Consider the following 24,065-nt stretch of genomic DNA (forward strand, 5'->3'; position numbering starts at 1 on the left):
ACAATGCCTGTCCTTTACAACACAGAACATTAGAGCGGCTCAGTCTGTTGCTAGTATTTAACTTGCTTAACAAGTTAGGAGGGCTAAATAGTTTAGGGTCTTTCTTCTAAACACATCAGAAGCCCACCTAGCAGAGTTTATTATGTGGTTTATTTTAACATATAAATGTCTATTCACTCAAAAAGTCCACCAAATACTGGGTGGAGAGGCACACAGCAGGCAAGGGAACAGGTTAATCTCAAAAAGGAGCACTCCATTGCTGTGGAACAAGGGTCTGTTATCCTGTCACTTGTATTATTTTGAATAAAATGCTGATTGACCAGGAGCAAGGCAGGAAGTATAGGCTGGGTGATCAGACAGGAAGTAGAGGCGGAGCTATGAGAATTCTGGGAAGAGGAAAGTTTCAGTCTGTAGTCGTGACCCAGCCAGAGAGGATGCAAGATAGCAAGATGTGACTGCCTCACCGAAAAAGGTACCAAGCCACGTGGCTAACACAGATAAGAATAATGGGTTATTGTAAGATGTAAGAATTAATAAGAAGCCTGAGCTAATAGACCAATCAGTTTATAATTAATGTAGACCTCTGTGTGATTTCTTTGGAACTTAATGACTGTGGGAACCAGGTGGAACAGAAACCTCAATCAACACTCCATGATGAACCTTGAAAATGGATAACCCTTGAAAATACTGTCCAAGAGTAATAAGGCAGGAAAGAAAGACTATATTCATGAGTCCACTCCAAGGAGATGCCAGGACCAACATATCCATGTGATGTGGGATTCCCCTCTGTAAGCTGCGAATACCATTGGTTAATAAAGAAACTGGCTTGGCCTGATAGGGTAGAACACAGCTAGGCAGGGAAAACTAAACTGAATGCTGGGAAAAAGAAGGGCAGAGTCAGGGAAATGTCATGTAACCCCACTGGAGACAGACACTGGAACATTACCTGGTAAGCCACAGCCATGTGGTGATACACAGATTACTAGAAATGGGTTAAATTAATGTGTAAGAGCTAGCCAATAAGAAGCTAGAGCTACTGGGCCAGTAATTTAATTAATACAGTTTCTGTGTGATTATTTTGGTTCTGGGCAGCCAGGATGAACAAGCAGCATCCTACTACATCCATGGGTGACAAACTCAGATTAGTGGTTGACTAAGACAGAGAGCAGTGGGGGCATGGGAGGGACTGTGGAATGTAAAGGAATATGTCACTGTGGTTGGTTTAATAAATAAGCTGTCTGGCCAATAGCTGGGCAGGTAGAGGTTAGGAGAACTTATAGACAAAGGAGAGCTTGAAGAAGACAGAATTCTGAGAACGGTGAGGGGATGTGGAGAGGAGAAGGACTTGACAGACTGAGAAAAGGTACCAAGCCACAAACATGGCAGAGTGTGGATAAGAAATGTGGGTTAACTTAAAATGTAAGAGTTATCTGGTAACAAACTGAGCTATTGGCTGAGCATTTATAATTGATAAATCTCAGTATGGTTATTTGCGAGCAGTTGCCAAGACACAGAGAAACTCTGTCTTCAAGAGATGGCTAACAGGCCTGGTGACTAAGTTCCATTCTAACAATCTATAGAGGTGGGAGGAGTTTTCTTCTGGCCTCCACATGTGTACTGTGTCATGGGTGCACACGCATACACAATTAAAATAGTAAGCAAATACATTTCAGATACCCCACAACTACTTTGGTGATGGTAGCCTAACTTTGTGAATTTCCTAAAACCTGCTGGACTACGTATTTGAAGTGGGTACTGAACTCCATGTGAATAATATCTCAACCATGTCGTATTTTTCAATTTTTTATTCTTTGAGCATTTTATACATGCACAGAATGAATTTTGGCTATTTTCTCTTCTCATTTCCTTCTCCCTCTCTTTCCAAAATCCCACTTCTCCCCAGGTTCTTATCTTCCTGTCTTGGATGTGATCCACCGTTTAATTAAAGCTGCCCCTTGAGCATGGATGTGAAGTCATTTACGGAACATAGCTGGCTAACCAGTGGCTACCCCACTGAAGAAGGTGTTGCTCCTTCCCCCAGTCAGCGCTGAACGTCAGTCATGGTGTGAAGCTCATCTGACCATTTAGATCTCCCCCATTCTCAGTGAGCTGTTGTGGGACCCAGTTTCATGTAGGTCGTGTGTAGATATCATGGCTGCAATGCTGTATGTTTAACAAACAAAAGAAAAGTATTCTGAGCAAATAATCTGTATTATTTTTAACCACCTCACAGACTAGGCATGATCAGGGTGATATTACCAAACAATGGGATAACTTCAAAACAGATTTCAAAAATTTAAGGAAATCCCCAAATAAGTTTTTCCTTTTTCTGAACTGTGTTTAAATGCCCTCAAGTTGTTGGATATTTTCTCAACAGATTTTCCTGTCATCAGACATTGAGAATGTCTCATGCAACCCTTTGGGTGAAGTGGAATTTTTACCTCTCAATTCATTTACAGAATGGAGCACGTTTCAGAGGAATTACGATATGGAATCAGTGTATATTCAGGAACGGTCTGGTGCGGTATGACTGTATACTACACACGAGAAATAGTGAGGCTGGGCATGTTGAATCTACAATTATTCTGCATGCTATTGTCTTTTGGAAATAATACAAAGATCAAGGTTATTGGTACTTGTAACAACAAATGAACCAGGGAAATGGTGTGTTTCTTCAGTGAAAACAAGGGCTGTCCAAATAGAGAGAAGGGGAACATCCTAAGTACCTGGCTAAGAAAACAACACATTTATGCATGGTGGTGGTGGTGCATGCCTTTAATCCCAGAATTTAGGAGGCAGAGGCAGGCGGATCTCTCTGAGTTTGAGGCCAGCCTGGTCTACAAGAGCTAGTTCCAGGACAGTTAGGGCTCTTACACAGAGGGAAAAAAAAAATCATTTAAATCTCCAAATGCATGTCTAGAAATTGTAACAAACCCACATGGCATGGCAAAGGGGGAACACCACACACACACACACACACACACACACACAGAGAGAGAGAGAGAGAGAGAGAGAGAGAAAGAGAGAGAGAGAGAGAGAGAGAGAGAGAGAGAGAGAGAGAGAGAGGCACAAAACTACAAGGCCTTATTCACAAAATAGAGCATTCTCCCTCAATTGTTGACGAGTATGACATTAATATATTTGACAAACAGAACACTTTTGGACTTGTGACCAAGCCTGTTTAGGAGAGAAAAATCTCCCTGCAGAGAACTAGAAAAGGGATGAATGCTGGCCGAAGGGGTCTGGCCAGAGACTGAAGGCTGCAGGCAATAGAATCTCCCGGGCTAGGAGCACCTTGGCTGGGTTGTTCCAAGGCTGAGACTCTCTGCTCTACACTGCCTCCTGTGCCCTAGGAAGGGGCTGCCTCTAATCCCATCTTCAGCAAGGTGGTCCTAGGATGCTGGGGCCCTTATGTAAAACAGTGTTTTCACAGAACCTGTGGGCATCTTCCCATGCCCTTTGAGCACTGATCTCTACATGGCTTACAGTGACTAATGCCATGTGCTTGTTCCATGAGCTGTTGCTAAAATACATTATTTAGAGAATGATAATAAAAAGAAAGCCTGCACATACTTGATAGAGGCAGTTTTTAATCTGATTGTTTGGATTTATGATTATGTAACTGAGGACACAGAAAGCCAACTATACTTCTGAGACATCTCATCCATTAATCTGGCATATATATATATATATGCTTAAGTCTGATTCTCTCCTCTGTTGCAGTGACCCTGGATAACTTCTACCTGCCAAACCCTTGGAAAAATGAAGAACAAAGCCCTTAGCTCAGCACACAAGGCCCTCTTCCAACAGGGCACCATCTGCCATGTGAACCCCCTCTGCGGCCTATGCCCACACCCATTTTTTTTTCTATTTAGCAATAACCCTGACTATTTTCAGAATCTATATCCTGTCACCCTCTGGGAACCCCACGAGGGTCCTTGAAGGCTGGTCAGAATGCACTCCCGTGGTAACAAGAGTGGGACACCGATTGGGAACTCACTGCTTGTTTTAATAAACATCACATTGCTCTTTCTACTGTAATTTTTGTTTGGTGTTTGCCTACCCTAAAAGAAGTCCTCAACATTAATGCCAAAAATAGAAGAATCTAAATCAACTCACTCATCTAGGTTATAATTCTACATGAAAGAATGACAGTCATTTGGACTTTTATCCTTTTACACTGTGTTCTGTGATGTGACAATGACTGGGAATACAACAAAAGACAGACCCTCGCCAGGCCCCTAGCTTCCAGCTAGGGTCATGCTCCTCTCTCCCCTCGAGATGAACCTTAGTGGCAGTTCCAAGTACAAGTCAGTTGAAGCAAAGGAAACGCAGAACATCTGTCTCCATGCAGGGTCTCCAGAGAAGCAGCCAGTGGAGAACACGTATCACAGGACTCACTGGACCGGCTTACACAACAGGGGCTCGTGGCTCAGTACCAGCTGTGTGCCAGCAGTTTTCAGTCACGCACCCCCATTCTGCCTTCCAGCTTGGGGCACCCTTTTCTGAACGCTTTGAAGTTTCATGGTCATGTATTACAGAGAACACTTTGTGAAAACCTTTGCCACATAACACAGGACAGCACAAGGCTCACTTCTACAAGTGCTCCTTCAGTGGATTCCTGGGTCGACACAGCAGCCGAACCCTTACTGGGCAGGACGGTAGGGACACACCCACCTTCTTGTCATTTAGGGACTGTGCTGACTAGTTTTATGTCAACTTGACACAGCTAGAATTATCTGAAAGGAAGGAACCTCAACTGAAAATATGGCCATATAAGATCTGGTTGTAGAGTACATTTCTTTACTAGTGATAGATGGGAGAGACCCCGCCTATTCTGTGTGGGGCTTTACCTGGGGTGGCGGTCCTGCTTGTCTATAAAAAGCAGGCTGAGCAGCATCCTCCCATGCCCTTTGGAATACCTCCTGCTTCCAGGCCCCTGTCCTGTCTGATTTCTTTCCCTTCAGGAATGGAAGTGTAAGCCAAATAACCCTTTCCTCCCCAACTTGCTCTTAGGTCACGGTGTTCATCACAGCACAGAAATCCCAAGATAGGGACTAGATATCACTGGTTTTGCTTTCTTCTGAGACATGTTTGTTTCTCCAGGATGCTGATTTTCTTCCTAGTATTGGTTTATAAAATACATGCATTAAGAATTGAAGAAAACCAAAATATATAAAGCAGACTAAATAGTCTCCAGTAATCCCATTACCTCACCTCACAAAGCCATTGTTGTCAATCTGATGTGACGTTGTTAATTTTGAGTACCCATTCATTAGTTTACAAAAATGTTTATACATTTTACATAAGTAATCTCCGTAACCTTGCCCTAATAAACTGACATTTCTCAGTATTCTCTAAAGGAAACACTAGTTCAAGTGTACAATGCACTCGGGTGCATGCGTCGGATTCTTCCTAGAAAGGAAAGAGGACAAAGGATTCCAGGAGTTTCCGTCAGCCCTGGAAAACTACTACACCCAACAACAGCATCAGGATGCGACCTGAGAACTTGAAACTGCTCAAATTCAGGGCGGTTTCACTTGGACTCGTTTCCTGACTGCACACGTACATACATAAAGAACAGCTATAGACATAAAACAAACAACAACAAACCCTGCCAGAGCAGCACGGTAGAAACAGCAATGACCAACGAACCATTGTTCTTGATGGCTGCACTTCACTTAGCTGTCTACTTCAGAAATAAACACAGCTGATGGGCACAGGGAGCAGTTTATTGTAAAGTACAAAGCAGCAGTGACTTCCGCATCAACGCCAAGCTAGGAACAGAGGGACAGCCATGAAGACAGTGCCCACTAAAATCTCTTCCTCTTGATAATCTCTGGTTTCCAGCTGACTGGGTGAGTTTCTTCTGTCTAAAACACAGAACAGTAAACACAGTGTTATTTTATCAGTTTGTTTTCTTCCCACAAGAAGACCTTGTCTTTGCTAAACCACACTACTTGGCAGGGTATGTTTAATGGATCCTGAGGATTTTAAAAACAGCTGACCAACTTCTGGCAGTATCCAGTCTAATAAAGGAGGAACGGGTTTACCACACGTTCAGTTTGGAGTTTTCACCTCAAAGTCAGATTTCTGTTTAGATATTACACCCCCACCAAGGCTGTGAGTCCAGACTTCATTTCCACAGAAATCCAATAGTTGCTACTAGAATGTATCGTTTCCCCAGTAACTGTACTGACAGAGAACTGGGTCTAAAAGTAATCTAACAATGGAGCCACCAGCATCACTGAATCACACAGAAGCCAAGTCCCTCAGTACTGTAAGGAGTCCTCTCTCTGCAATCAAGTGAGAAGCCCCGCTAAGCTGGCGCGGCAGCTCTTTTACTATTTAAAGGCTGTAAAAAGCTGGGTGGTGGCTCATGCCCACAATCACTGAATGGGGAGGCAGAGGCTGGAAGTCTGCTTTAAACCTAAGGTCAACTTGAGCTACAAAGTGAGTGACAAGCCAGCCAGAGATACAATGTGAAGCCCTGTCTCTACAAAGCACACAATTAGATGAAATCTAAAAAGCGGAAAGCAAGAAGCATACATGGAAAGCAGCACTTACCGCGGTCTCGTCCTCTCTGTAAACTTTAATGGTTTTATCAGCTTCTGCCGTTAGCAACCGGCTTTCCGACTGATCAAAAGCACAAGCAAATATTCCTGACTCACTGTCCAAAGACCCAGGCTGGACAGCTGCATGGACTCGCTGAAAGTTGTAGCCAGTTCTCCAGTCCCAAAGGTGCATGGTGCCGTTGTCAGCTGTGAAGGGAAGGCGTGGTTAGGTTTCTATCCCTTCAACAGCTCAGGTGACCCGGGAGCTAAACATCCATCACATCAGTGCTACAAAGACAGACATACACACACTCACTCAAATTCCCTAATAAAATTTTGGCTACTTTCATTTGTGTTTAATTCATAACATTTGAAATCCAACCAAACACGGGACAATTCCTAGCATAACCCCTACCTTCCTCACATGGGCATTCAGAGAGGACTAACTGCACAACACGCTGCATGGGTTATCAAGACATGGTGAGCATGCACAGACCCCAGTCCAGTGTGCCGTAGGAACGACACGAGCTCCCCCACTTCAACAAAAGGGCAAACAACACAGCATAAAACCCTGCCTTACCTCCAGACACAAGTACCCCGTCGGCATTGACCGCCAGCGTGTTAATGATGGCGTTATGACCGGAGAGATTCTGAATGAAGCCTCCGTCAGGGAACTTCCACTGCTTTATGTTGTCTGGAGACCCAGATGCAAATGTGTAACTGGAATAAAGATCGACAGGGGATCATGGGAAAGTCCACCGCATCACAAAGTGTCCCAACAGAGAAGTCTCTTGTGCTCACTGGTCCAGACAACTTCAGTGCAAAATCATCAATAGCTCTGCTCAGCAATATCAAGGCCCAACAGCCTTTCAAACTGCGGAAACACATTTGAAATCCCAGAGTAATGTTTCATTTCTTTGGTGTTCTACGCTGACTTAGCATAACAAATGTGCACACGCAATGGGCAAAAAACCCTATGGCAATCTTGGAGAAAGGGAGAGGGGAGGCTTGAGAGAGAGAAAGGAAAGAAGGAAACAAGGGACAGTAACGGGAAGGAGAGGGCCCAGCAGGGGTGAGTAGGGGTGGCCTGACCTGAGGACCAGCTGTGACTTGTGTTCCTCTTCCATCTCCCCTCCCGTACATGAGCTTCCTCCTTAAGGACGAAACTACTCTGTGTCTGTCTCAGATGTCTCAGGACAGCATACACGCCCCAGTCTACGCCAGGTATAAAGAGTATGTCCATTACCCCGTATGTCCCAAACGTACTCAGCAGGGACCACCTCCTACTGCCGTGCAGGTCTCACATGACTCAGGCTTATCTGTCACTATGAGGAAGGACTGCCTCCTTCACTCCAAAGAGCACTCTGTCCAAAAGCAGCACGGGCTGCAGGACGGCTTTGCAGTCCTGGTGTGGGGAGTTTCACTGAGACAGAGAAAGAGAAGCTGACTGGCAGACGCACTTACTGTCGCGGGTGTAAGACCACGGCCCTGACAGATTTCTTATGATTCGTCAGTGTCACTCTTGTCTTTCCGGCCACCAGATCCCATAATCGTATTGTGGTGTCGTGACTCCCTGTAATGAGAAGACACGCACGCACAGAGAGACGGAGACAAACGGACATGGGCAGAATCCACAAGTTAGAACACAGCAAGCATGACGTGCTCCTCTGTACACATCACACACTAAACAGAAGCTCCGCCACTGTAATCTGAAGATGCCCGAATGAGGCACTAGTGAGAAGACCCGGTGGTTAAGAGCAGTTCTTCCTGGGTTTGCTTCTCAGCTCCCACACAATGGTGCACAACTCTGTTACCCAGCTCCAGGGAACCTGAAGCCTTCTGTCCCGTGTGGGCACCAGGCACACATGTAATGTACATACATACGCTCAGACCAAACACACATAAAAATGTAAAAGTAAAAAAATAAAATACCCAATCCACTATCAAAAAATATAAACAGCAAATAAAACTAATCTGCATTTTTATCCTCCAGTGACTGAGGGGAAACTGGATCTTGTGTCTTAAAACAAAAATCAAGTGAAAGAATGAATTTGCGGTCTTAGTAAAGTTCTGCTGTCCTTCAAGTAAGACTCAGGTCTGTTCTGAAGGTATTGGTGGCAGGGCATTTTCTAACTTTAACTCCCTAGAATGAGAGTCATGACACTCTAGAATGACACTTGCCTGCATCTAATAGCAGTTTTCTAGGTAGCTTTTATAATGCCTAACACATTCTATGATACATAAAAAGCACAAGGAAAAAACCTTGCAATCCTAAACTTCAAATGCCATTAACTAAATACAAAGAGACACTAGAGCATGACAGAGGGGAGGGGTGGGGAGCGACAGCGCAGGCGCAAATGCAGGGCATCCGAATGAGGGGTCAGGGAGTGACATCGCAGTCGCGGACCGCAGTGCAACCAGATGAAGGGTTAGGGTAACAGCGCAGGTGCGGACTGCAGGGCATCGAATGAGGGGTCGGGGAGCGACAGCGTAGACACGGACCACAGTGCAATGGGATGAAGGGCTAGAGCGGAGAACACAGCGTACCCGTGATAATCTGTGGTTCTGCAGCTTGGCATCTCACGGTAGCAACTGCATTTGTGTGTCCGGACAACGTGTGCACACTGGCTTTAGTCCTCACGTCCCAGATCTGTGAAAACACAAGCAGAGTGCTCTGAAAAGGGAAAGGCATTCACACCTGAGCGCTCCACGTTCGGCAGGAGCAGCCGTCTGGACACATGGAAGGGAACACACAGACGAGGACAATGATCCTGTGCTATGGGGAGACAGAGGCCAGGAGACAGAAGTTCAAAGGTCAGGATACTGATCTACCAGAGAATTAAACAACTAGTGGACAACCACTGTGAAAGCCCAGAGCCATGGTCCTCAACCATCCCAATGCTGCAGCCCTTAACACAGCTCCTCATGTTGTGCTGAACCCAAACATAAAATGATTTTTGTTGCTACTTCGTAACCATAGTTTTGCTATTATAAATCATAATGTAAATATTTGATAAGCAGGATGGTCGTAAGTGACCCCTATGGAAGGGCTGGTCAACCCCGAAGGGGTCACGACCCACAGGTTGGGAACCACAGGCTAAGAATTCAAAACTGTCACAATCTGGGGGCAGGACATTAACAGCAGTAAACACAGAACTGAAGCGTGAGAGCAAACACAGAAGTCATGAACCCTGAGACCAGGCTGTTGATAAATCTAGAATCTATCGCTCTTTATGAAAAAATAACACATTTGCATGTGAGAAGACACAGACACCTCGAACAAGCACACAGCTACGTCTCATTTACCCGTGCAGTTGAATCTCGACTACAAGTCACCAGGACGTCGATTGTTGGATGCAAATCCAGACCATACACTGCACTTAGATGGCCATGATAGTGCCGTATAACCTGAGGATAAGAGCAGAAACGTTACACCTTCTAAAGTTAGAAAGGTCACCTGTGGGACCCGGGATACAGCTCCAAGAGAGCCAGCCCAGCTGGCAGAGGCCCCACAATCTCAGCACAAAGACACCGCACAGCGGCTCACGCTGTTTGAGCGCCTTTGCTCCGGGCTCACCTTGTTATATTCAAGATCCCAGCACTTCACTTGCTTGTCTTCTCCACAAGAGAACAAGTAGGGGCTCCTTGTGCTCACGATCACACCACGCACTGTGCTGATGTGCCCAGTCAAGGACAGCTTTAATTTGCCACTAGCCAAGTCCCAAATCTGAAATCAAATAATTGTTTTGCTTTACGCTGGTTACCTCGCACCAAAATTCCAAACAGTTGACATAACAGTAAATGTACACACATAAAAACTAAAACGCTTTACACTGATTCCTCTTCAAATAACAGCAGGAAGAAGCACACATTCCGACTGGGTAAGAGTTTGCAGGCAGTGACAAGGCTGATACCCCCAGTGCATAAGGCTTACTGATGATGAAAATACCAACAACACAGCATTAAACATGCCCGAGGGCACAGCTGACACAGATAAGTACCAGCGACGGAAACGCTCACCCTCACTACACCTCTGCGTCAGTCCCAGTGCACCCTTCTGACGGCTGTGTGGGCAGCACAGTGGGCCAACTACCAGCTCACTAACTTTGGAAAGAACGTTGCGCTTTCTGTACCATTCGGGCTAACAGTGTAGTTATGACAATCTAGTAAACAAAAATACAACACACAAAAGCAGTCTGTGTAAAAACCAATGCTGGCTTAGCAAAGTAAAACCATCAAAACTAAAAACTTTAACGTTGAACAGTAAGAAACAGGTTATAGAATTACCCTCACCGTCTACCCATTTAAAATCCTGAACTTTTCTAAAGAATGGATCTTTAAGCGGCTGGAGAAATGGCTCAGAGGTTAAGAGCACTGACTGTTCTTCCAGAGGTTCAGTTCCCAGTAACCACATGGTGGCTCACAACCACCTGTATAAGATCTGGTGCCAGCTTCTGGACTGCAGGGACACATGCAGGCAGAACATTGCATACAAAATATATAAATAAATAATTTTTTTTTAACAAAAAAAGAATGGATCTTTAAGACAATGCTATGTGAGAAAAACACGACTCAAATTTTTTTTTTTAAAAAAGAGGAATTTTGCAGGCAGGCATAGTGGTAGACACCTTTAATTCCAGCATGAGAGAAGCAGAAGCAGATGGATTTCTGTGGGTTTGAGGTCAGCCTGGTCTACAGAGCTCATCCAAGATAGCCAGGGCTACACAGAGGCCCCATCTCAAAAATACGACATCAAAGGGGAAAAAAACAGAGCCAACTCTTACACACAGCGGCACATGAACACAGACACTAAATGCACTGGCGTGAGGGTCTGACAGTGAGTGCTGTGTACAGTCTGGTCTCTCAGAGTGTTCCCCTACATCTCCTCAGAAAAGTATGCTTCCATTTTGCAATCACAGGATGAAAACTCCGTTCAGTAACCATTGCATAGAATTAACAGTAGGCCATTAACATGTTTACAAAACAATTTGAATGTTGCTTTGCAAACAGGTATTGTTACTAGTTCTAACAGTAAATTTATTGCATGCAGAAATTTCAAAAAGAACCTACAACATCAATTCCTCCTAGGAAGTAGAGTAAGGAATAGACGCAACACCTTCCTTATTACCTTTATAGTTCTGTCGGCAGAGCCCGTAACAAACCACTGATTGCCAGGTTCCACAGCAATGCATCGAACCCAGCCAAGATGCCCACTGATAACCTAGGGAACAAAAAGGGAAGTGAGCAGACTCAAACACACGATATTTAAAATTCATGCAATTTTAATCACCCCTGCATCATCTTCAAACTACAGTTCTATAAAAATGGACAGTTATATAATTCAGAGTGAGAAACTACACTTCTTTTCAATGAGAGAATGAATACAAAACTGAGGTCCATCTATACAACGGTCTACTACTAGCCAAGAAAAAGGAGTGCAACTTATCTCACAATCATCGTACGAAGGACACCATTCTCAAGAAACAACTACTACACTATCAATTTCACAGCATACTTTTTCTTTATAAAAAGATGCAAGGATAATAAGAGAAATGAATCAGCAGTTGCCAGGACTAGAGAGTGCATAACTACAATAGTACACGGTGCTCTGTGAGGTGGTGCCGTGATTATGGCAGTGGACGCTCAAACCTGCATCATCAGACCCACACACCCAGTATAGAGGACACGGTGTCTGAAAAACAGGTATGCTGGCTGTCCACTTCCTAGCTCAGATTTTATCTTTGAAATGATGTATTTTCAGTCATCTTATAATTTATTACAGCAGGGAGGATCACTGGCCAAAGAAACTTCTAAGGAATCTTCTTCACTGCCACAGAAAATGCTTCTCTTTCTTAATTATCCACTCTCCACATTTAGTATGGTCCAATACCTTAAACTGCATTGTATTTAAAAACGAAACAAGCCAGCACGCAGCTGCACCTGGAAACTGCACCCGACATCTCAGCATGGTGCCCAAGCCCACGTCCCTCAGGTCACTCCCTAAGTTCCCAATTTCACCCCTGGCTGACAGGAAGCCCTTAATGTGCTCCAAGGTAAAAGGAAGAGCAGATCCACTTACCCTATAGAGTTTCCACGGTGGGTGCCACTGGGGTTTGGGCATCGTAGGGGCTTTTTTAGCCATTAATGCAGAGTTCTTGGTATTGCCGGCCTCCATGATCATCTAGATACGGACAGTCATCAGATCACACAACTACCACGGCTGATATATGGAAGGTTTTAAGCCACTAATTCAAAAGTACAAACTGAAAGAGGACGTATGAAAGGGTGGTTTTTCCCCCATTAACTGAAGAGGAAGACATCTAAAATACCTTTTCTTAACTTAAAAAAATAAGTATAAAGCTTCACCAGAACACTGCATGCTCCATATTTTTAAAAAGAAAGTAAAAAACACCTGAGGCAGAGTCCTGTGCTCTGAACAGATATCTCTGTGGACTTCAAAACCCAACTGAGCCAACTACTCGTCGATCAACTTAACACGAAAACTTGGTAGCTTCCCTTTATCTCTCCATCTTCTAATAGAGCAACTAAGTATGATTTTAAAATATATACTAGTTGATAAAGGCTCAGCATCCTTAACCCAAAAATTTACTTGCAAATGTTCCATTACCCAAGCCTAATTTAGATTTCAGATTGACCACACAATAGCTATTATCTATGCTAATATATTACCCACCAGATCTTGAGACCTTATAGCCAAAGACACTGCACACCTGGTTGTAAGACACAGAGAAAACAACCTGGGAACTGAAAGGGAAACTCTCCCTATTAGTCAACTTTACAGAGCTGCAAGGTTCTGCACAGGCTCACAGAGGAGAAAAGGATCAATGATCATCCCCGGCTCTGACTCCTATGAACTTCAGCAACAACTAGCGAGGCAAGATGTGGTCATTTGTATACTAGTGACGTCCTGTTAAAGAGTCAGCAACTGCTCTTTGCTTGGATTTGAGGCCTGTTCCACAGCAGGGAACCCATAGATGGTACTCTAAACCTGGTCACAAGCATACAGCCAGGAAAGCTAATACCATCTCCTCTAATGCTCAGTGAACACCGCAGAAGAGGAAGTGGGAAGAAACTAAGAGCCAAAGTTAAGGGGAGCACTGAGTGATGCCATCTTCTGAGCCTAACGCCATACCCACACTCTTGCGCTTGCAGTAGCTGCAGGAACCTGCACTGGGCCTACACAGTCTGGCCCCATCAGCCACGAGCTGTGGACAGAGAGGAGTACATGGGCCTACACAGTCTGGCCCCATCAGCCACGAGCTGTGGACAGAGAGGAGTACATGGGCCTACACAGTCTGGCCGCATCAGCCATCAGCTGTGGACAGGGAGGAGTACATGGGCCTACACAGTCTGGCCGCATCAGCCATCAGCTGTGGACAGGGAGGGGTACATGGGCCTACACAAGCCTGGCCCCATCAGCCATCAGCTGTGGACAGGGACTACAAACTACTGAGATTTTTAAGAGAGAAGGGGTCATTGTCTTCAGGTGTGTACTTACTGCTGAGCCCACCAAGCTCAAATGGACAGTTCCAGACCCACGATCTACACACAGCCTGGTTAAACTCATGGGTCACTAAACAAATGCAAAGATATGGAAGTGGAGAAGGGATGTGTAGAAGGAGGAGGGCTGGGGTGAAGGTGAGAGTGATCAGAACGCATGTGTTTACATGAATGGAATGTCAAAGTGCACATGTAAGTAATTTTAAAACATGTATGTCATATTCCAAGCAAAAAAAAATCTAAAATCTAATCCAAAGCGCTCACAGTCCAAGCCATCAAATAAAGACTGCACAACCTAGAGAATCTACCATTAGCATCACCCCCTTAATCCAAAACTGCACTGAAAGCTGTAAAATTCCACCCTTAGGCAGTCTAAACTGGGCCAAGAGATGTAGCTTAATTGGGAGACTGCCTGCCTAGCATGCATGAAGATCTGGGTTAATCTCTAGTCTGTAATTCGGGAACTCAGGAGGTGGAGGTAGCAGAATCAGGAGTTCAGGGTTAGCTCGGCTACACAGGGTCTAGGCTAGCCTGGGCTACCTGAGACACTATCTTGAAAAAACTTGAATTATACCCTCCTAAGGAGACAGAAATTCTGAGCACAGATCCGCTCTGAAATGTGGCCTCTGCCAAATGAGCTCCACCACTGTTTTCAGGGCTATGAGATGCTAAGAACCATTTTGGGCTGCTATTCTTATTAACAGACCCCAGGACAGTGTTGATCTCAGTATCCACGTAAGACTTTTAAGATAAAGGAAAGGAGGGAATCATGTTTCAAAAGCTAGAATTCTGCAGTTTTCTGACCCAGGAAACTTACAGAATTCATCGCTGTGGGCTGGGAACGGTCGGAAGCCCCTGGGTGCCGGTACTCACTTCCAGCAGCTCCAGTACGGTTTGCATCAGCTCTGCAGAATGGAAAAATCATGAAATAATTACTCAGCACCTCTCTAGTTATGTGTTCTGAACAAACAAACTTTCTTTTATGACTTCTGTGAGCCAGCTGGGCAACAACTCAGTTGGTAAAGTGCTTGCTATTGCAAGCATGAGAATCTAAGTTCAGTTCCCAAAACCATTGTTAAGAAAGAAAGAAAGAAAGAAAGAAAGGAAGGAAGGAAGGAAGGAAGGAAGGAAGGAAGGAAGGAAGGAAGGAAGAAAGAAAGAGAGAAAAAGCATGGTGACATGTGCTCGTGATCCCTACACTGGGGACAAGGCAGGCACACTAGGGCTTGCTGCCTGTCAGCCTACCTAGCCTACTTGCTGAGTCCCAGGACAGTAAGAAACCCTACACAAATAAAGGGAGGAGCAGTGAGATGTTACAGTGTGGGCAAAGGCCTGACTTCAACCTCTGAGCCTACAGTAGAAAGAGAACCAACTCCCCAAAGCTGTCCTTCATTTTCACATGAGCAGCATGGTGTACACACGTACACACACACACACACACACACACACACACACTTCTTTCTAATGGCAGACTGATAGCAGCTGGCTCCCAAATGCACACACATTAACAAGCAACACTGCACATGGCAGGACTCTCTGTCACAGCACAGCAGCCGTACCTGGCCTGATTCGGCAGTGCCACAGCTAAGGACTGTGCGGCTGACTCACTGGGCATTCTCTGGACCTTGGTGTCAGCGGTCAGGGCTACACCTGTTGAAATACAGCAGTCCTGTCAGTACAGTTGTCGACCATAATCACCTGCACAGGAAACACAACTGGAGCAGAACACAGGTGTTTCTAAGCAGTGACAGCGTGATAGGCTTGATTCAGTTCAGTTTGTCTTTTAACACTGGTTAACACACAGCTCAGATGTGAATACAAGTGGCTGGGCACTAAGAGCAACACAAGACTATTTAATAAAGTTAACTTTCTATGATTAGGACAGTATGTCCACGAGCAAATAGCAGTTATTTAAACCTCTCTCATGCACACACACTCACTCACGCACACATGCATGCACACACATTCATGCTTGTTTCAGCCACACCTACTCATGCGCTTATCCAGGCACCCACACATTTGTCTAAACAGAAGAGACAGTGGTGTGGGCCAGGTACAGCCTTGTCACCTACCAGGTCCTGGCGGGTATGGATGTGTACCTGTCACCAGATACTCAACATCTTGTCCTAAAAGAAATAAATTCATTGCCAGCATATTTATCTTTATTCAAGTATCTTTTAAAATGTATCATCAACATTAACTAGAGTTTTCCTCTTGAACTAAACTGGAGCCGCAGAAATCAAGGGAGTTGATCATTTTGCCTATAAGCTCTACCAAAGCAGGAGTGACCACGCATTTCTATCTAGCCGTGCTGAGAACAGGCTGTCTGTTCTTCAAAGCAAATAGTTTGACGTGGAATATAAGACGCTCTTTGTTCCTTGCAACCTCACCTTTCTGAATTACAGACCAGACAGATGGTCTCCTCACAGGCTCGAAATAAACCTCAATGTTTCCCTGGAGACTCCACTGTAACCTTGTCTACCTCTTAAGAGTCCTGCTATTACATTCTGTTTTCTAGTAAAAAGTCATCAGCTATGAATCTCAGCTCCTACTCTGAAGAGACAAGTCAAAATTTCCACTGTACAAGTAATCAGTCTTCCCCAGTGGGGCACAAAGAAAACAATTTTTTTCTCTCTTTTAAAAGTTCATGTATAACCCTGAGTCTTCACCTTGATTGGCAGGATACTGCTTGTGGGGATATGGCTCTGCCGCGTTCTGAGGTCCCTTCTCCTTAAGGTTCTCTTTTGAAGTGGGCATATGCAAGACAGGACCATACTCATTACGAAGCTTGATTGCCATCTTCCGCTTGTGACTATTTAAAATCAAAACCACAAAATGCATCCTTAAATATTGAAGAAACATTCAGCAATGAAACATTCATATGGCCAAAAAACAAGCACATAAGCAACTGCTTTATCCCAGCTTACAGATACAGGATGTTTTTCAAGTTAAATAGTATTTTAACAAGTACAAAATTTCAAAATATATTTCCATACCATATATATTTACTTTTTCTCATAACCTGTCACACAGTATTCATTAAACCCAAGTAGGACCTTAGTTTGCAGCCCAATAAACATAAAGGCTTTTTCGATGAGACCTCAAGGGTCCAACTGAACTAAAGGCATAGGCAAACTAATATAGCTTTAAAAAAATAAATCTTCAAATGTCGGATAGATACCTTTGCTAGTTAACTAACATGTCAGACCCAATGAAAGCACTAAATTAGCTTATCATTTTAAAGAGAAATATACTTACATTACTTAAAAAAAAATCTCCCTCATAAATTAAATATAAATGCAAATGAAAGAAAAAGCAAAGGACAAAGAAGGGTACTGCAGACAACCCAATCCCAGACTAAGGCTGGTGAAAACCAAAATATGCTCCTGAAAAGTGTTCATTATACTAAGGAACAAAGACGGAGTAGAGGTACTGGCCAATCCCAGCTCACCAAGGCTCTGAGAGCAGAAAGTTGAAAGTACACATGAAGTGATTCATCAAAAATAAAATAACCTACTTTTCTATTGCTGTGACAAACACCATAGCCAAGGTAACTTATAAAAGAAAAGTATTTAACTTGGGGCTCATGGTTCAAGAGGGTTTGAGTCGTTGACTATTCAACTGGGGACCAAGAGAGAGCAGGCAGGGTGCTGGAGTAGCAGTTGATAGCTTATATCTGACCACAAGCATGGGGAATAGGGGAGCAGAAGCATGCTAACTGGGAATGGTGTGGGCTTCTGGGATCTCACCACCCACCCCAGTGACACACCTCCTCTAAGTCACACCTCGTAATCCTTCTCAAACAGTTCCACCAACTAGAGGCCAAGCATTCAAATACACGATCTCCTTAAAACCATCACACTGGATATTTCTAAATTATGACCAGTTAATGGGATTTTTACTGTAAAATACAAGACAATAGAAAAAAGAGAATAAACCACTTATAGCATGATCGAAAGCCACTGGCTACTGCCCAAGTATCCTGTGAGTGTCTACACCCCTTTTACACCTTTAAATGTCACCTTCTCTCTGTGCTCTTCTATTAATCTTAAAATTGAAATACTTTAGCGACTGAAAAGGAGCAAAACTTGCCTCTCTTCATCCAAAGGCACAGGTTTTCCATTATCAGCTACAAACATGTCATGGGTCCTCTTCAGTGACCTGAACACCAGTGTGTGCACAGAATGCTTCTGGACCTCCTGCAAAGAAGCCACCAAAGTCACACATGGAACCGCACCAACACTGCAATGTTAAATACACAGAAGGATGCACGCTCCACACTATCTAACTAGGTGGAGCAGTCAACAGGAAAGATGAGAAAGCTCCTGTCTGGCTGGAGCGCTGGGTAAAGTAACTGAATGAAACCTAGGATAGTAATTTGTTTAATCCACATTTACTGAGCTTGCACTGTATCTGGCATGAAATAACAGACAAAAATAAGCAAAATAATACCACATTTTGGGGGATTCTATAAAAATGAGCAATGGGATGAGTGAGAGGAAAAAAAGAAATGGCTAACTGTAATTACGAAAGGTTTATCTGAGGTGATCTTTAAGCAGAGGGAGACAGCCTTACACAGAACAGAGTATGAGCTTTGCAAGCTGAGGGAAAGGCCAATGCAGAGGTGTTCAGATAATGCCAGAACGGAAGCACAGTTGTGACCACTGCGGGACTGAGGGCTGTAGCATAAAAGGGAGGCTTCAAGGCTGGGCAGTGCTGGCGCACTGTTAATCCCAGCACTCGGGCAGGAGGCAGAGGCGGATGGGGCCAGCTTGGTCTACAGGAGGAGTTTCAGGACAGCCCGGGCTACACAGAGAAACCCCGTCTCCAATAGCTTCCACCCCAAGGGTGGGTGAGGTTCAGACCTCTGCCACACCTACATTTTTATTCTGGTAACACTGGGCCAGAAAGTAGCTTTAAGCAAGTAACGCAGGACCGATTCACATTTTGTTTACGTTTGTGGTGAGGGAGGCTGAATACAGCTCCTTGTGAAGGAGTGAACGACACTCCTTCAGTGTGTTCGTTAAACACAAGCACTTAGACCAGTCAGAAGCTCATTCATCAGTCCCAGCAAAAGATGCTGGGCCAGATTAGAAGGACTGCAGTGGATCTGGAATGCAACGGGTGAAATTAAGAAACGTTTGGGAGACGCAAAAACAAACAAACAAGCAAGCGAGCAGGGCAGGCTTTACTCGGGTAAAGTAACAGTCCGCACTGACAGGAGAGCTTGGACCAGCATCCCCAAGCCCCGCCTCCGAGGACAGCGCCAGCTCCCAGGGACACACACGGACCGCAAGGTTCTCTCTCAGGTTTCCCGCCGACAGAACCTCAAACCCGGGATGCCATCGGCCTTCCTCTCGCCCCGAGATCCCGAGACCCCCAGACTCGACTACACAGCTCCTCTCCCTAGATTCCCAGCACTTGCATCCCGCACGCCCGTGGGCAAAGCACAGCTCCAGAGACAAACGACTCCCGGGCGTTACTTTACCTCCACCATTGTCGCCGCGGCTCAGCCAGCTCCTCCAGCAGCGAAGAAACTCGACGCAGAATTCACCGCCACAATTCTACGGCTCCTTCCGGAGACTGGAGTCCGTCGGCGGAAGTGACGCCACCCGCGCACGCGTATTGGCCGCCCGCCGCAAGGGGAGAGGCCGGGGGCGGGGTCTAGCCGCGGGGCGGGGCCTAGGCGGAGTTAAGTCGAAGCCGCGGGGAGGAGCTGGGCGGGTTTAGGCGGGGATGGGCGGGGTCTCCAGACGGAGGGGCGGGGCGGAGAGGAACTGGGCGGAGTTCCCTGGCGGAACGGCGGAGTCTCCTGCAGCAGCAGAGGGAACGCGCCAGCCTTGGAGCCCTGCTTAGGGGCGGGACCTGCTCCCGGAAGAAGTTTCGGATCACTTCACGCAGGGATCCGAAACGCTAGGCAGCTGAACGTTTTTATTTTATTTGGTCTGATGCTAAAGGATTGAAGTTTTGTCTTCACCCAGGCATAATCTGTGGTTTATGATCTAGCGTTTTCAAATGTTTTTCTGTGTAGAAATAGTTGATGTCGTTGGTATTTGCAATCTTAAAGAAGGCATTTTTCACTAATCGTTCCCGCTTCCTGAACTGCGATTAAGTTCACTGATCCGTCCTCAGAGAATACGGCGGATACTTTGATGAGCATGAAAATGTAACACAAATATAGCAATATGAATCAATGTTCTCACTCAAATTACTTTTTAATTCATAAGATCATTAAAGTAACGTTTTTACCTGAAAACAGTAATTTTTAGTGGTTTATTTTGCTTTGTTTTGTTTTTTGGTTTTGATCCCTAACTTAAGGGCTGACCCATTTCTCTAGCCCAAAAGTAGTCATTTCTAAATTTAAATATGAGTTTGGCCTAAGGACCTTATTTTCTGTGAAAGTGGCCCACACTTTGCAAGGAAATACCATAGCTCTAAAACATATTTTGAAGATTTAAATAATATTGTAACTTACCTAGAGATAGTAGTAACCACAGAAAAGAACATTTTAAATCACAATAACACTAAGGAAATGTAAGAAAGACCTTAATATATCTACGGTAATATAATGGCTGCCAGACAGCTCTTACTAAATCTATCAATATTTAGTCATCCAGAGCGTAATTTATGAACAGACTTGTAACAGCAATATACTGCGAAAAGGCACGCTAGATTTTGCTCTTCTTCCAGCTCTTGAATTGTCATCCATGTGAAAATTAACAACAGATTAATAGAGGGCTTAGGTGGCCCTATTATCCAGTTCTGGGTTAGGCAGAGTTTCTGTGTTATGATCCCAGAACTGGATAATAGGGCCACCTAAGCCCTCTATTAATCTGGGTGTTTCTGTTTGACGTGGCCCTCCTCATATTTTCTTAGGTTTTTGAAGGGATCCAGCATCTGCAGCTGGCAGTGCTGGCACACGCCTTTAATCCTAGCACTCGAAGGCAGAGGCTGGCGGATCTACCTCCTGTTCAAGAGTTCAAGGCCCACCTGGTCTACACAGTGAATTCCGGGACAGTCAGGGCCACACAGAGAAACCCTGTCTCGAGAAACCATAAAAAGAATCAGAAGGTAGAGGCTCACACCTTTAATGACAGCGCATGGGAGGCCAAGCCAGGCAGATCTCTGAGTCTGAGGTCAACCTGAGTTACAGGGCAGCCAGGACTACATAGAGAAAATAAAACAAAACAAAAATAAACAAAAGAAAGGAAAGGGAAGGGAAGGGAGAGAGAGAAGGAGGGAGGGAGGGACGAAAGGACAGATGGACGGAGAAAGGAAGAAAAGAAGGATCATCTCTGCCCCGCTAACATCCTGCTCTGCCTTATATGGACGGTAGATGGCACTGTGGCTCTTCACGACGGTGCAGAGGATTCCCCCCCCCCCCCCCCTTTTAAGCCAACAGGACAAATGTAGATGATTGCTGCCTATGTGTGTGTGAAAACAGTAATGTGGATTTTAAGGGAAGCCTTTCTTCATTAACCAAGCTGTTCTCACCCAACAATAAAAATCTTTATTTCCCTTCAAAAAGTGTACCTGACTGCTGAGCAATTGAGGTGAAGTGGGCCCAGGCCCTGCTGGAAGGACCTAGGGCCTAACAGATTTAATTGGAGAATCAAACAATTAAGCAGAGAAACGTTCTCACTCTTGAACCGCAGTGGCCGAATCTTCTCTCTGCGGTGCTGCTTAGACTCGAGCCTCTACTTGCTTTCATTGCAGATTTCAAGTTGCTTAAGAGACTGGTAGGTTAGCAAGGGGTAAGGCTGGCACGCCCGCTCTTAACTTAGTCACCCGTAGTGGCATCATCCTGGCAGGACCACTGAGGCTCCGCTCTCTCACTCCCAAGAGAGTCTCAGGACAACAGAAGCAGAGAGGCATCTTGTTCTCGCTCTTACTCCTGTGATCTGTAGCTGGTCAGACAAGAAAATGCCCCATTCTCCCTGCTCCTCGGGTTCCTTATCAGCTACACACTCAAGGGTCAGCTAGATCGACAAAGGCAGCTGTCCACAGAGACAGTGACCTCGTACACTTCATCCCTCCGCATGCTCTCTCCTACTGAGTGTGACAGGCCAACCGGAGGTGTCCCAGCCACACTCTTCTCATGTTTGTGCTGGAAGTGCTCCCTGGCCTCCAACTTTCCAGGGCTAATTTCTACTGGACAGTTATTCTTGAGCTGTAGCGAAGGAGAGCATGCTAAAAGACTGATAATTGGAGTGTTTCCAATCATGCCTGTGTAGGCAAACAAGGTCACTGATACGTCTTACCTGTGTATTCATGCATGCACTTATGAACTCAGTCACCTGACAAATATGAAGTACCTCAGGTGCTGGTGTGTGACACAGGCAATCATTGCTACTCAGTCCCTGCCGCCCACCTGTGGCAAGCTCAGAAACCCTTTTCATTTTAAAGACCGTTCTCCCTTGGAAGGTTGGTACCAAGTCACTGTGCAAATGCCTTCTCTGACTGTAGGGTTCAGCCCAGGTTGCTGTAGCTCACTTCTATTTCTTTCTTGCCTTTCCACATGAACTCCGGACCCTTGTCTCTAATGGAGGAATTCAAAAATTGCTACTTAGCCCAGATCGCCTTGTGTTATGTAGGCTGGGCCTTGCAGGACCTGAAAAAGTCACAAGAAGAGTTTCTTGATAATTGGGGTTCACAAATCTTTGTCTTTGGCACCAGGAAGCTGCTGGACAGGGTGGGTCATGTTTTCTCTGTAACCGATCGACTGCCCTTGACTTACATAACAAGATCGACTAATATGGAAAAACACAGCAGTATTGGCTCAGCAAGCAGCACTCCCTTCCCTCCCCACCAGAGTGCAAACATAGCTAAACATTTAGTATGTGTCTTCTCCTCTAAATGGAATCCACTGCTTGGAACTGCTAGACAACTCAAGGCCCTGTTTACCTGCCTGTAACTCTAGAGAAAAGAAGATGTTACAAGGTATCACCTACATCTGTCTGAACAACCATGCCCACACTATACACCACGCTGAAAAATATGAATGAAAGTTAAGAGGTTAAGAATGAGTATGCCAATCATAGAGACTGTAATAACCATAGATGAGCTGGTCCCAAACGGCAGCAACAACCGACATAAAGTACAGGTAAAACTCTACAGTTTGTACTTGTTTGTCCATGCATTCCTTTGGTCAGTGCGGTTTAGTGGGCATAGAACACGGCCTGCTGAGTTAGGCAGACTCGGTCAAGTCTGGAACCAGCCCTTGCCACCTCTGTGCCTGTAGGTAGTAGAGTTGACCTCTGAGCCTCAATTTCATCATTTTTGGAAGGTGGTGGTTTTAAGATCTAAACAAGAGCAATGAACACGGACAAGGCATGTATCCACAGAGGCCAGCTCACGTGTTTACTCTGTGATGAGTGGTTGGGATGCCCCCTTTTCCTGCTCCTCAGTGAATCCTCAGCCCCTGGCACACTCCTGTCCTTTTGAAGGCCCACAGGCACTGAGTGGGGAATGCTTGTTGAATCTCAGACTGCCAGTCTGAGCTGCATGGAGAGGTGGTTGAAGAACTTCCACTTCCGTGTTTACCAAGATCTGCCTCGCATATATGTAGAGAGACTAAAAAATGCACAGACTTACGCAATGATTAGCACTGTCACTAAGAGGGGACCTGTCAGAGACTGGACATACAGCCATACCATAAGCCTCAAAACATGATTCATCCTCTTCCAGATCGTTCTTTTAAAATCAGCAAAAATATAAATAGATCATTAGGATGTGTTTCTTATGGACTATAATTTGAAGGTATATTCTCTTATCTCCTTTTGATTAATGCACATATGCAAACTAGATTTTTCTGTCAGATTGTGTATTTTTCCAAGAAAAAAAAAGAAAAGAAAAAAGAATCTCAAAGAATGCTTATGCATCCTGATAAATAAAGCACAGATAGGAAAAGAGATCAGTGTTTTCTTGTGTCTAAACTCAGACTTTGCTTCTACAGCCCAAGTTAAAAGATCAAGAGAAGAAATTCAATAT

General features: G+C 44.9%; 1 protein-coding gene and 1 long non-coding RNA gene across 3 annotated transcripts; one reads left to right on the forward strand and one right to left on the reverse strand.

Moving 5' to 3' along the window:
- The first annotated feature begins 1,244 nt into the window (after window positions 1-1,244).
- LOC125393969 (uncharacterized) lies at window positions 1,245-4,041 on the forward strand. Of its 2 annotated transcripts, XR_007230020.3 has the most exons (3): window positions 1,245-1,363; window positions 1,904-2,524; window positions 3,724-4,041. It is a non-coding gene; the product is annotated as an uncharacterized LOC125393969 (long non-coding RNA). The 2 variants fall into 2 exon arrangements; XR_014999381.2 differs by having other exon boundaries at window positions 1,904-4,041.
- Window positions 4,042-5,711: 1,670 nt separating this feature from the next.
- On the reverse strand, window positions 5,712-19,703 carry Plrg1 (pleiotropic regulator 1). The gene is made up of 15 exons (XM_048424657.3): window positions 19,564-19,703; window positions 18,168-18,274; window positions 16,745-16,887; window positions 16,148-16,201; window positions 15,635-15,725; window positions 14,893-14,980; window positions 12,634-12,735; window positions 11,683-11,775; window positions 10,132-10,281; window positions 9,861-9,962; window positions 9,102-9,204; window positions 8,019-8,127; window positions 7,135-7,274; window positions 6,568-6,761; window positions 5,712-5,873 (listed from the first exon to the last, which is right to left on the reverse strand). The coding sequence occupies exons 1-15, from the start codon at window positions 19,570-19,572 to the stop codon at window positions 5,814-5,816; spliced, it is 1,545 nt and encodes a 514-aa protein (XP_048280614.3). The 5' UTR covers window positions 19,573-19,703; the 3' UTR covers window positions 5,712-5,813.
- Between the last annotated feature and the right edge of the window lie 4,362 nt (window positions 19,704-24,065).

Source organism: Myodes glareolus, chromosome 20, assembly GCF_982192425.1.
Source record: "Myodes glareolus chromosome 20, mMyoGla1.1, whole genome shotgun sequence".
NCBI classification, from domain to species: Eukaryota; Metazoa; Chordata; class Mammalia; order Rodentia; family Cricetidae; genus Myodes; species Myodes glareolus.

What these genes read in the sequence shown, in the direction of transcription:
- Plrg1 (XM_048424657.3), bottom strand. An exon ending in CACCGTGGAAACTCTATAGG is followed by an intron (nt 11,776 to 12,633) that starts GTAAGTGGATCT and finishes TTTGTTCCCTAG; the next exon opens with GTTATCAGTGGGCATCTTGG. An exon ending in AGAACCACAGATTATCACGG is followed by an intron (nt 8,128 to 9,101) that starts GTACGCTGTGTT and finishes TTCTCATTACAG; the next exon opens with GGAGTCACGACACCACAATA.